Consider the following 13,796-nt stretch of genomic DNA (forward strand, 5'->3'; position numbering starts at 1 on the left):
AACATGTTCATTTTGGACAAACATAAACCTATAAACAGCAAAATCAGAGAAACTGATTCAGAAACTGAAGCGGTCTCTTAATTTTTTCTAGAGCTGTATATATAAAAGGGAGATGGTTGAAGTTTCTGCAAACATCTGTAAAGCTAATAATGTCTCTCTCTCTCTCTCTCTCTCTCTCTCTCTCTTTCGCACACACACACAGTCAGAGCTGTAGCCCATCTGGCCTTTAAAACAACAAACATCTGCTCAGAGACCTGAATGACAATAGAGAGAATAACTCTCATTCTGTCCTCTGTCTCTCCTGCTTTCCCTGAATCTCTCTCTCTCCTGGTTTTTGGACAGATGGAGACTTTTATTAGGGTCAAGTACTGTCCCACCGTGATCTCTACAGCCACCAATTACACACACATACACACACACACAAAGAACACAAACATACACACACACGAAGAGTGTACAGCAGTGCTGAAAGATAGAGATGGAGTGAGACAGAGAGAAAGAAACAGAGAAAGTCCAAAATAGATATAGAGAAAGAAAGAGTTTCAGAGAAAAAAAATGAGAAAGTCAGAGTTAGAGAAAGATATAGAAATAAAGAGTCAGAAAGAGAGAGAGTCAGAGAAAATAAAGAGAAAAGGAAAAACAGAGAGAAATAAAGAGTTAAAGAGAAATAAAGAGATTAAGAGTGTGAGAGAGAGAGAGAGAGAGAGAGAGAGAAAGAGCCAGAGAGAAATAAAGAGAAAGAAAAAGACAGTCTGAGAGAAAGAGATACAGTCGGAGAGAAAGTGATAGAGAGACAGAGAACTAGAGCAATAGAGAGAAAAAGAAAGACAGTTTGAGAGAAATAAAAAGAAAGAGTCAGAAAGACAGAGATAGAGAGAGAGAATCAGAGAGAAATAAAGAGAGTCGGAGAGAGAGAGTCAGAAAAAGATAGAGAATCAGCAAGAATAAAGAAAAAAGAGAAAGACAGTCAGAGAGAAATAAAAAGAATGAGTCAGAAAGACAAAGAGATAGAGAGAAAATAAGAGAGAAATAAAGAGAGAGAAAGAGAAAGAGAGTCGGAGAGAGAGTCAGAAAAAGATGTAGAGAAAGAGAAACAATCGGAGATAACTAAAGAGAAAGAGTCAGAAAGAGAAAGAGCAAGATAGAGAGAAGGAGAATGAGAGAGAGAGAATCAGAGAGAAATAAAGAGAGAGTCAGAAAGAGAAAGAGAGAGTCTAGGAGAGAAATAAAGAAGAGAGAGAAAGAAATGAGAGAGATGCCATCATGCTCTGGTTCTTCTGCTCAGTGTGTGATCAGTCAGGGGGCAGAAAGGAAAGAGTGTGACCATCTGCCTGTGACACACACACACACACACACACACACACACATTGTTTTCAGTAGAAGTGCTCCTCCCCTTGAAGGAATTACACTGCATTACACAACAGCATTAGACTTTCATGCATGTGTGCACACACACACACACACACACACACACACACACACACACACTTAGAGCTTCATGGACGTTTAACATTCCGACTGAGCAGCTGTTTGACTTTAAATAGGATGAGAGAGGGAAGAGAGAAAGAGAAAAGAAAGACACTGAGGGGAGTGTGCTCATGCTGAGATGAAGTGTGTGTGGAGGGGGCGGGGTTTAGCGGTTGAAGAGATGGTTGGTGATGTAATAACATCAATATTCAAAATGCAGAAAAAACCCTGCCGGCACCAATACATATCATCACTTCAATATCAGTTCATAACAAGCCAATTCTTAATTGAACCTGTGTTATGATCCTTAGAATACCAAGCCTCAATAGCCTCAATGCTAACAGCTAGGTTCGGCTGGGTTATAGCCGCAATGCTAACAGGCACTGCAGCCTGCCATGGCAGTGTTGGAGCAGGTCAGCTGCAATGCTAACAGCAAGACCAAAAGGCTTAGAAGTGTTTTTATCAGCTGGATTACTCGCTGATAGTTGTTGACAGTGTTGATGAACCCTGCATTCATTTAGTGGCTCTTCAGAGTAATCAAACACAGATAATGTTTTTCATTGCTATGGGATAGAGGTAAAATGTGTTTAGCTTTTCTCTGCTGTGTATTTGAAGTTGTTTTTTAATGGTGTGTGTTTGAGTGTAGAGCCAGTTACTGAGATTAAAAAGTGGCTAAGGTGCATGCATGAGATTCTCTGTTCTACTGCCTTATTTTTTTTTACCAATACCAGTAAAAAGCAAATGTCCATGGCGTGATTACCATGCACTCTAATACCAGAGTATAGTGTGAAACCAGTAACCGCTGCAGCCTTTCATACAACACAGGGCTACCAATCAGAGAAAAGCTAATTTACAGCTTTTTTATTGCCTTTAATACCAGTCTCAGTAACTGTCCATTTAATTCTAAGAGACAATGAGAGATTAAACAGTATGATCATTTTTAAAATATAAGTAAAATAAAAGATTGGGCAATTAAATTAAAGTGACACAACCAAACAAATCCTAACACATAAGAGCACAAACCCGGTTCTGAATATTGCTACAAAATTCAAAATTGAAGCAGTTAAATTAATTGAGCAGCTCGCTCATGTATTTTCTAGGTCTAAGGAAGGAAAAACATTTCATTACAGCAGATCTGTAGAAGCAAACAAACTTTTAAAAGGAGCTAGTTTTATTTCTAGAAGTAACCCAGCACTCCTACATTCTGTAAATAAGGCCACGTGACCACACACTAACACAATGTCCTGTGATGATGCTCTCAGTTTGTGTTACTTAGGGACTTTGTTAAAGTTGAGTTAAAGTAAAGTAAAAAGTGCTGTAAGGAACTTTACACAGATTTTAAAGGGTGTGTCACACATACGTCACATTGTGCTCTTGTGATGCGAGTCAAACGCTGAAACCAAACCCATGTTAAATATAGTATAAAATGAAAGAAAAAATAACTTTAGAATCTAGACTTTGTTTTATTTAAAGGAGAAATCCGATGTGAAATAGACCTGGGGTGTAGTTAAACGATAAATGATAATGAGTACAAACTTTTGTTGAATAGCCTCACCTCCGTTCACCCCCAGCATTCTGAAATACAGAGCTTTTAGCCAATGCCTTTAAAAAGATTACAATGCTACTGATGGGGGCATAGAGCATCACCAATGCAAAAAAAATGCTACTTTTACACCACTAACAACACTATCGCCACACTTTGTTAGTAGAATTCTAAGGGTTGTTGTAAGGAAAATGTTTATATATATAAAAAAAAAAACTTTTATACACAACGGCCATTCAAAGTGCTTTACGAGTTAGAAAATACAAAAATTATGTCAAATTAAAAGACATGTAAAAGAACAATAAAAATGGAAATAAAAAAATAAAAAAAGAATAAAGCATGAATAAAACATGATTCGAACATTAGACGTGTACGAGGTGTACATTTCAATAAAAGTGTACTCATTATCATGTTTCACTTCACCCCTAAACCATTTCACACCGGAATTCTCCTTTAATGCATTAATAGTAAAGTATGTTCTGTTTCCACATAAATGGTTTGGAACAGTTTGCTTCAATGCAAACTGTAACCCTGTGATTTCCTGTAATATTTAATCATGTATTATTTTAAACTGAAACTAAGGGTTAAACCATGATCCAACTGCTTACAGCTACTGGAACAAAAAGGGAAAGTGTCCTAAAATAAATGAGCTCCACCTGTGGCTGATGGTCAGCCCTGTAGATAAAGGTCAAACCCGTCTGTCACTTTCACTCTCATAGACGCTGCCCAGACGCCAGCAGAGCTCTAATTTAACATGTTCGTCTCATCCGACGGTGCCGGACCTTAAATACCACACGCACACACTGTAATGAACAACTCCCTCACAAACACACACACACACACACACACACACACAGACAGCACCAAGCCTGTGCAGATTATGTCCTGCGCTCTCCTCCCTCTGACAAATTTATCCATTCTACAATACAGTACCTCAGACAAGACAAATCTTCTAGGGCCAATTACTGCATGTTTACCCTGGCTGTAAATTAGGGATGAGTTATAAAGGGCACATCACGATACACTACATTCTATTATGAAATCACAATACTGTAATTCTGCAATATTTGATATATCATGTTATATGCACAAGAATATATTATCATATATTCTTATAATTCGTTAAATCCAGGTGGCGACTATTTTTTATTTTTTTGGCCTGGCAGTGTACTAAGTATGATGTATGATGTGGGGTTGCTGCTGCAGTTGGTCTGAAGGTTTAGGTTCAGCAACAGTATGTGCTGAAAGAATGAGGTCAGCTGACCTCAATACCTGAATATACTGAATATAGACCAGGTTATTCCATCAAAGGATTTTTTCTTCCCTGATGACACAGCCATATACCAAGATAACAATGTCATAATTCAGGATCATTTGAAATGTAATTTTTTCCCCAATATCATGCAGCCCTAATAGAGACTGACACTGATGGAGGGCTAGAAGATGGTAAACACAACCTCTGTATAAAAAAAATATATATATTTACAGACTTAACTGAACACCATAGAGGTGAAGATAAGAGCGTTCTGGCCACTGCAGGCCTTTGAAAAACATTTCTCCGCTAATTGAATCCCATTAAGACGCTCACATCACCGGCACTTGGATCTGAAACGCTGTGGTCAGCCAACATAAAGGCAGCACACGAGTTTTAATTAAAGTTGCTCAAGGTCCAAAAACATAAATCCCTCCTCAGATCTAAACAGGAGTTCCAGCAGGCCGGGCTCTGGCCGACTGATTGATGGACGATCATTGCTTTTGTAATCAGTCGGCCACAAGGGCCTGAAAGCACAGAGGGGTCCGCCCACCAGGCCAAGCTTTAAACAAGAGTAATGGGTTTTCTTTAGGCCGCCACAGCCCACACTAAACACACACTGCACGTGCAGTCATGCAGACACACACTCAGTGGGTGGATGAAAGAGAAGTCGCTAATGACAAGGTGCTGCATCCACTTACTGCTTCAAAGAGCACAGGGGGGTTCCTGACCAACACACGACACCACAGCCCAAACAACCAATCCCAAACGCAACAGCCCTCACGGCTCAGCCAATCAGCAGCCGGAGAGTCAGCAAGCCCCGCCTCTGAGGGGGAAACTCCTGCCAGCTGTAACTCCTGCCAGCCCAAAGCACATCTTTCACCATCTTCCACCATCTTTCACCATTACACACATGTGCAGCGAAAAAACATGAAGGATTATATTATATGAAGTGAATGTTGAATACTGACTGAATTTCATCTGCTGAAGTACATTCAATAACTCATTTCTTCTGTATATACAATGTTTACTTTTTTTAAGCATTATAATAATAAAAACAACATACAACCAAAGATACATTAAAAAAAAAAAAGAAAAATCAAATGAAGCTTCTTATTATTCTTATTATTTGTATTATAAGCTATGTATTCTATCTATTATAGTCAACTGTCTATAGTCAGATTTAAGAGTAAACACGTGGTCTAGGCCAACGTGGTCATAATTAACCCATGTAGATCCGAGCATGTAAACACTAATTTTGCTCATGTGACATGCGCAGACATGATTTTTACTCCAAAACAAACTCAAGCCACAAACAGAAGCTAGAGCCATGCTCCTGTGGAGAGTAACAGATGTTGCTCATGTTAAACAGAACATCTACTTCAGAAACAGAGATCATATGATAAAAAAATATACAAATAAAGGATATAAAAACATGACATACAAAACCATAGTGGATACTAAATGAATCATAATGGATACTTAATACTTCATAGTTGTTACTGAATATAATAAGTAGATACTGTAAAATATATAGTGGATACTAAAAATTGAATCTAAAACATAGCGGATACTGAATACTTCACAGATGGTATTCATTACTCCAAAGCAGATCCTGTAAAAAATATAGTAGATACAGAAAAATCTTAGTGGATACTGAATAAATCATAGTAGATACTAAATAAATCATAGTGGATACTGAATGAATCATAGTGCATAGTGAAAACTTCAGAGTTGTTACTAAATACTTAAAATAAGATACAGTAAAATATAAGGTGGATACTGAATAAATCATAGTGGATACTGAATGAATTATAGTGAATGTTTCAAAGTACTTCAAAGTAGATTCCGCAAAAAATATACAGTTGATTATACAGTGGATACTGGAAAAAAATCAAAGTGGGTACTGCATGAATCATAGTGGATACTAAATAATTCATAGTTGTTATTGAATACTTCAAAGCAGAAACTGTAAAATAAAGAATGGAAACTACTAAATTCATAGTGAATACTGACTGAATTAGTGAATTTGAATACTTTATAGATATTGTTGATTACTTAAAAACAGATATACATACAATACATAGTGGAAACTAAAACTCATGCATGCTGAATGAATCATAGTGGATACTGAATACTTCATAGTTGTTACTGAAAACTTCATAGTAGATACTGTAAAATATATAGTGAATACTAAACAATTCATAGTGGATTACTCGTACTCAAAGTAGAAATTGCTAAATATATAGTGGATACAACAAAAATCATAGTGGATACTGAATGAATCATAGCGAATACTGAAAACTCCATAGCAGTTATTGATTACTTCAAAGAAGATACTCTAATATTCATAGTGGATACTAATCGTATCACAGTGATACTGATTACTTTATATTTGTTACTGAATACGTCAAAAGAAGATACAGTAAAATACATAGTGGATAGCAAAAAAATCATAGTGGATACTGAATAATGTATAATGGATAGTCAAGAATTAAAAGGCTATACTAAAACAGGAATCATAGATATCGAATAATAGACAGTAGAAAGTGAATCATTTACAGTAGTTACAGATTAACTTACAGTAGCTACTGCATAATTATTAACTGTAGAAATTTAGTAACTAATAATATATACGCAATAATATCACAGTAGTTAATTTATAGTGTTATCTGCAGAATTTGCCATGGTCCTGTACAGACTGTTCTAATCAATGTGAAAAGGTCAGGAACTGAACAGTAATAAGTGGGAAAAAAAAAATATTTTTTTTTCCCCCTTAACCCAAACACACTCGATCAGCCGGGAAGCTACCAGGCTAAAGCAGCCAGCAATTAAAGGAAGTTTACAGCCCACCAATAAACATCATCTAAACGATGTAAAACTCTCACTCACCATGTTCATTCTCCTTCTCCTCTCCAACACACTTGTTGATGGATTCAGAGAGGCCCAGGCTGGCCGCAGTGGGCAGCGGCCCCAACAGGACCTCTAGAGAGGGGCGCTTGAGCGGTGTGTCTCGCCCATCCTGTCGTTCCTCGTCTTCTTCGCCCGTTGGCTTCCCGTTGCTGCAGGAGCTGTTGTTCAGGTGAGACGCAACAGCCCGCAACTCTTCATCATCACACTCCTCATCAATGTCGGTGCAGATGGACGACATCAAGGACACTGCATCATCTGGAATAGGGAACAATGAAAAGGGTTAGGGGTGCTAAAATTAAGCCGTACAACTGTGTTTATCTCGGCCTACTTCAATAATCAGAGTTCATCTATCCACCAGAACCAAAACAGAGCTAAAAATGGAGGGAAAAAAATGCTACTTAACATTTTGCCTCATTTTATTTCAAGGCCAAAGGTTATATAAACCCTGTCCACTTAAAGAAAGCTATATACAAAGCTTAATCTTAACAAAAAGTGCCACTTTTTAGACTCTACTATAACATTCTACTTGTTTGAGCTGCCATAACACTGCAAACAAGCCAATTAAATGGGGCATGACATTTTTTTTTTTTATTAGTTGGGATTTCTATTGGTTAACTGGTAGTGAAAAAGTCAGTGCAGTGTTTTCCCGGAAAATCTTACAGCACTTTATGCTTCCCTCTGTTGACAACTTTTATGAAGGTGTGGATTTCGTTTTCCAGCAGGATTTGGCACACTTCCCACACTGCCAAAAGTACCAATTGGTCTTGTATACGATTAAATTTTTTTCATTTTCTGTATGCCAAAAATTATCATCAAAATAAAAGAAACAATTAAAGTAGATCACTCCTTGTGAAAAACATTTATATTGAAGCCACAAGACCTGCTGAATTAGAAGGAAAACATAGCGACACCCCTGTTCCTTACTAGTGTCTCATAATGCGCCTTATAATACTGTGCGCCTTATATGGTAATTGCCGTGACTTGCTGGAGTGGTAAGCTTGATAAGCTTGATAAATGGATAGACACATAATTAATCATATGATCAGTAAAAAACAGACTGTCAGAGGTTTTTGGCTATGGTGGTTGAGTTAGCTTTAGCATGTTAGTTAGCTTTTACCCAACATGTTCTATCTAAGTTTAAACAGTAAAAATTTGAAATAAAGTAACTTTTTAATGATGTTCCAAGTTTTTGAGATGCACTAGTATATGGTTATGTTGAAACAGCAGAGATATCAGTACAACAGACAACATAAGACAAATCAGATACTGTAGATTAGAACAGGGTTTCTCAACCGGGGGGGCCGCGGACCACCAGGGGGGCGAGAAGCACCCTCTAAGGGTCCACATGGCTCATCCTCAGAGGGAGACAGTCTGTAGTGAGCACCGATATTTTGTGGGCCGCAACTTGAAATCAAAATGTAGTGTTAGTGCGGCGCGCCCGCAAGAAAGATGCATCCTCTCCCCGTGCACCAGCACAACGCATCCTATTCATTTCAATAGAGAGAGCCTCTGCATGAGCGCAGCCCCATCCTCCGACAAAAAAGTTTAGAGCTGTGACTTCACACACACACACACACACACACACACACAGAACAGGTGCCTTTCAACCGCGGAGGAGAAGCTAAAAACGAATTTATAGAACTATGGGTCACAGTGAGGTTGATTAAAAATCTTAAACTTATGATTGACTACACCTGTTGCTTCATCTGAATTAAAAAACGTCACGGATACGTCCACACGGATACGCCCACACGGATCACCCACACGGCGAGCCGAGTGATCAGGTGTTCTGTCGAGTTGTGATACCCTGTTAAACAGCGCTACCCTTATGTGTGTATTTAAAGGTAAAAATACAAAAGAAGCACAATATTAGATCATGTTTCTAGTAAGAAGTTCATACACTATATTTGGAAAGCGTAAATCACTGTTTCAGGGTAAAGTTAGGGTAGCAAGTGTTTATTATATTCTGTTTTTTTTTTAGATATTTTATTATTATTATTATTATTATTATTATTATTATTATTATTATTATTATTAGGGGGGCCTTGACGCTTTCAAGTTGTAAACAGGTGGGCCGTAAGGTATAAAAGGTTGAGAACCCCTGGATTAGAACATCTGCTGCATTATTACTGAACACACTCAGGAAATATAAAAGAGCAAAATAAAGGTGGCTTGGCAGTCTAGACATCTGCTTTCTCCTGACAGAATGGGTGATTTGAAAGCGGGTGTTCCTCAGAGAAATGCTCACAATAATAGCCGTCATCATTAACCTTCTATTAGTAATTAGCGTATTGGAAATGGGGTGCAAAACCAATAGCGCAGAGAAGGAAGCGAAGGCCCATCAAAGCCGCCAGCAAAACCCACAAATAGGATGGCATTTCAGCCATTCAGCCGTGTGACTGGGTATTGTCTCTGTGAGTGATCGAATACGAGGTTAGGATTGACAAAATGAGCCAAACGATGAGGGCTTTTCTTAATTAAAACAGGAAGCCTGCTTTATTTGCCCTTTACTCAAAGCTCAACTCATCCGCGGCTGGCAGTAAATAATTACAGCACATACACACGCACACACACATAATTAGTCCTCTCTAGGAATCACTACCAAACATGGGTGAAGGAGCAGAAGTGTTAATTGGCAGGGAAAGCTTCCGCAATACACAAACGTACACATACCCCCTTCCAAACGCTGTCACTAAACCAATCAACCAGTAAGAAATGTGTTAAAGGATACAGTAATGTGTCTGGGAGAGAAGAAGTGAAATACATGAGGGGGAAAAACTTGCAAATCAGGCCTATCTGAGAACTATATATGTGTGTAAACCCTAATATGCTAATGAGCATGGATAACTGACAACAGTTATCAATCAGGTTCACACTCAAGTCACTCCGACCCAGTCTGCTACACAGCATAACTAAACCCAGCAGGTGGTATGAAGTGTTGAGAAAAGTGTTGAGTGAATCAAGCTCTAATCAAAAAGTAGATGGTGCTGTATGTAAGTATGCATCCATATATAATATATACCACTTAAAAATGATTTTCTTTGAATGATGAGAAAAATGATGAGTTTGTTTGATTTTACCAAATTAAAAAACCTCTGGAATATAATCAAGAAAAAGATAGATGATCACAAGCCAACAAACCAAGCTGAACTGCTTGATTTTTTGCACCAGGAGTAAAGCAGCATAAAGTTATCCAAAAGCAGTGTGTAAGACTGATTAAAAACCAGGGTTATTCCAGCAAATATTGATTTGTGATCTCTTAAAACTTTATGAATATGAACTTGTTTTCTTTAATTTGCATTATTTGAGGTCTAAAACTCTTCTTTGTTTTTGTTTTTTCAGCCATTTCTCATTTACTGCAAATAAATGCTATAAATGACATTATTTTATTTGGAATTTGGGAGAAATGTTGTCTGTAGTAAACAGAGGTGAGTAATATCGGCCTGTAGCCTGCTGCTAACCAACCTTGCTAAGTGCTAGCTCTTTTGCTGTTCAGAGGTGAGTATTATGGGACTGTAGTGTTTACCATGTTAAAACAAGCTACATGGGACAAATCACTAGCTAATATCACCCTGGCTTTACTAAAACACTGAGGGTTCCTCAGTGTAGCGTTGTGGGGTGGCACTAACGAGCAGTTAGCTGTTAATGCTAATGCTGCTGCACCCATCCTTGGTGGAAATCTGGAAATCTAAGCTTACTGTAAATAAACAGAAGAGCTTTCCTCATCCAAACAAACAGTTCTCAGGAGAGAAATCTGTGTAGATTGACATCCAGCACTCGTTTGAATTGAAAATGTTTTTTTTTTAAGAATTATAGTTTTGTTTACTTGACTTGTTTACTTAACCCCCCACAACCACCACCCAGCGACAAGACCTGATGAGTTAGAAGGAAAACATGGCAACACCCCTGTTCCTTACCAGTGTCTCATAATGCCTTATAATACTGTGCGCCTTATGCACCTTAATTGGTGTGACTTGCTGGAGTTTCAAGCTTGATAAGTTTGATAAATGGATGGAAACATAATTAATCATATGATCAGTTACAAACAAACACTGTCAGAGGTTTTTGGCTATGGTAGTTGAGTTAGCTTTAGCATGTTAGTTAGCTTTTACCCAACATGTTCATCTGACTATAAACAGTAAAAATGTTTGATTTATGATTTTATTTAATTGTTTACCCCCAATAACTAGATAAACCTATTTAGATAGAAAGTATGAATTTGGATTCCCTGTGGTTTGAACAGTGTCCTAGTTTGTATTCTGTGTAAGAAAAAGGGAAAAATACCATTTTTCGAATAAGCTGCGTAAATCCCACTGGCTTTGGGCCTGTTGCTCTCCAGCTCCATCTCAATTTCATCCTGATAGCCACAGATTTCACCTGCAGAACAAACGGTAGAACAACACGGCAAACAAAAAATAAATTACCCCAACCAAGCTGGAAAACTACACATACATCTGATTTTAAATGCTTATTCTTCTCCTTACCTTGAACCTCGTCTATTTTCTTTGCCAGCTCCTCCTCGATCTGCAGGAATGTAAAATAAGAAGCTATTTCAATAGCTTTCAAAAGAATACTATGAACATATCAAATAATAGAATAGAATTAATCAATATACAGCTCCGGAAACAATTGAGAGAGCACTTCAGTTTCCTAATCAGTTTCTCTGATTTTGCTATTTATAGGTATATGTTTGAGTAAAATGAACATTGTTGTTCTATTTTATAAACTACGGACAACATTTCTCCCAAATTCCAAATAAAAATATTGTCATTTAGAGCATTTATTAATAATTAATAATAATGTTAATAATGCAAAGAAAACAAGTTCATATTCATAAAGTTTTAAGAGTTCAGAAATCAATATTTGGTGGAATAACCCTGGTTTTAATCACAGTTTTCATGCATACTGGCATGTTCTACTCCACCAGTCTTACACACTGCTTTTGGATAACTTTATGCTGCTTTACTCCTGGTGCACAAATTCAAGCAGTTCAGCTTGGTTTGATGGCTTGTGATCATTTATCTTTCTCTTGATTACATTCCATACATTTTCAATTTGGTAAAATCAAGAAAAGTGGTATCTTATTTTAATCCAGAGCTGTGTATCCAGTATTGCCTAAAACACCCTTTGGTTGAATGCCAAATTACTGAAAAATGACTACTGTCAAAACAATACGATGAATATAACAATTACAATACAATAAAATTCATTAATATACATCCAGTATTGGCTGACATGTCCTTTGGTTGAATGCTAAATTACTAAAATGACTACTGTCAGACTGGTACACACAGCAGATTCACAATAGATTAAAAATCACCTGCAATTATTACTGTGTGTTACTATGAGTCCCCTATTAACACTAATCCAGATCTAATATGGCTACAGATGCTCGCTAATTATCCAACCTTTTGCAGTCTGACCCTCCTCAGTCCATCTTTAAAGGAGGGTGGGTCACACTCCTGGTCTAGATCCACCCTCATAAACTCTTCAATGGTCAGTTCACTGGTGGGCGTGTCCTCAAACTCACTTAGCCTGTCAATGATCAACACAAATGGATCAGAAAAGACAAAAAACAATGGCTTTTTAATGCAATAGTTTAATGCAAACAATATTTATTTGCATTAAACTATTAAAAATAGAAAACAAACCATTACCAAGAGGTTCATTTACACTGAAATCAACACATGATCCAACATGTACGTATAGGATGAGAATTATAATCCCTGCACACCTTGTACTTGGTAAATGTCCCCAAGTTGCACCTTGACCAAACACTACTGGTTAAACGCAACAAGCTACTGGAAGAATTCTGGTTGGACACTGCACCATTGCAGAACCGGTAGAGTAATGTAAGTAAAGACAATTTTGGTCTAGGCAACTTAAGACATTTTGGATCTTTCGGCTACAATCACTTAGAGATGGAAGAATCATATCTGTACTGGACAATTTGTTGTCCAAATATGCAATTGACAAACATGTCTCACAGAGTAAGCAGAGTAAAGAACAAGCACAACTAACTGGATACCCCTCTTGAAAGTACAAACCCCTAGCCCAGTATAGGGATCAGCAGAACATTAACCAGATACACCTTTTAAGAGTCCATTACTCAGTTCATTGAAAGAGATATGTTTGAGTTTGACAGTGTTTTTAATGCACTTGATTCCAAATAGGAAACAGTATTTTATCTTGAGATACAATGCAGAATATCACAGAAACCCTGCAAAATCATGACTTACCAAGTTTACCAGGAACGTAGTATCCATCCATTAACCCCTAAAACACTGGTCAATCCAATGTTCACAATTAATAATTAGGGTTACTATAAAGTTAATACAAAGGTTTATTTTAAACAACAACATAATGAACCACTTTTAGTTGCTGAAAAAAGCTTTTTTGTAAACACGCCGTGCGTAATGAGTGTGAATGCAGATCTCTGATACCAGGATTTAATCCGGAAAGCTGCAAGTGTAAGCACACCCAAGACACATTTAAAAATACCACAAATCCCAGCACTTAAACCATTTAAGAAGATGATCTTGGACACGTTTGAGATGCGTTACAGCAGTGCAACCACAGCTGTCTCTCCAAGACACATTCAACAACCAAACCTCCTTCCAG

General features: G+C 37.5%; 1 protein-coding gene across 1 annotated transcript in view; it reads right to left on the reverse strand.

The window, feature by feature from the left end:
- Positions 1-13,796, reverse strand: part of brf1a (BRF1 RNA polymerase III transcription initiation factor subunit a) — a 98,688-nt gene that overhangs the window by 39,593 nt on the left and 45,299 nt on the right. The window contains exons 9-12 of the mRNA XM_022685091.2: positions 12,584-12,710; positions 11,660-11,699; positions 11,460-11,552; positions 7,155-7,430 (exon numbers count right to left, since the gene is read on the reverse strand). Coding sequence (XP_022540812.2) covers positions 7,155-7,430; positions 11,460-11,552; positions 11,660-11,699; positions 12,584-12,710 — 536 coding nt within the window. The remainder of the gene's footprint in view (positions 1-7,154; positions 7,431-11,459; positions 11,553-11,659; positions 11,700-12,583; positions 12,711-13,796) is intronic.

Source organism: Astyanax mexicanus, chromosome 7 (assembly GCF_023375975.1).
Source record: "Astyanax mexicanus isolate ESR-SI-001 chromosome 7, AstMex3_surface, whole genome shotgun sequence".
In the NCBI taxonomy this organism is placed as follows: domain Eukaryota; kingdom Metazoa; phylum Chordata; class Actinopteri; order Characiformes; family Acestrorhamphidae; genus Astyanax; species Astyanax mexicanus.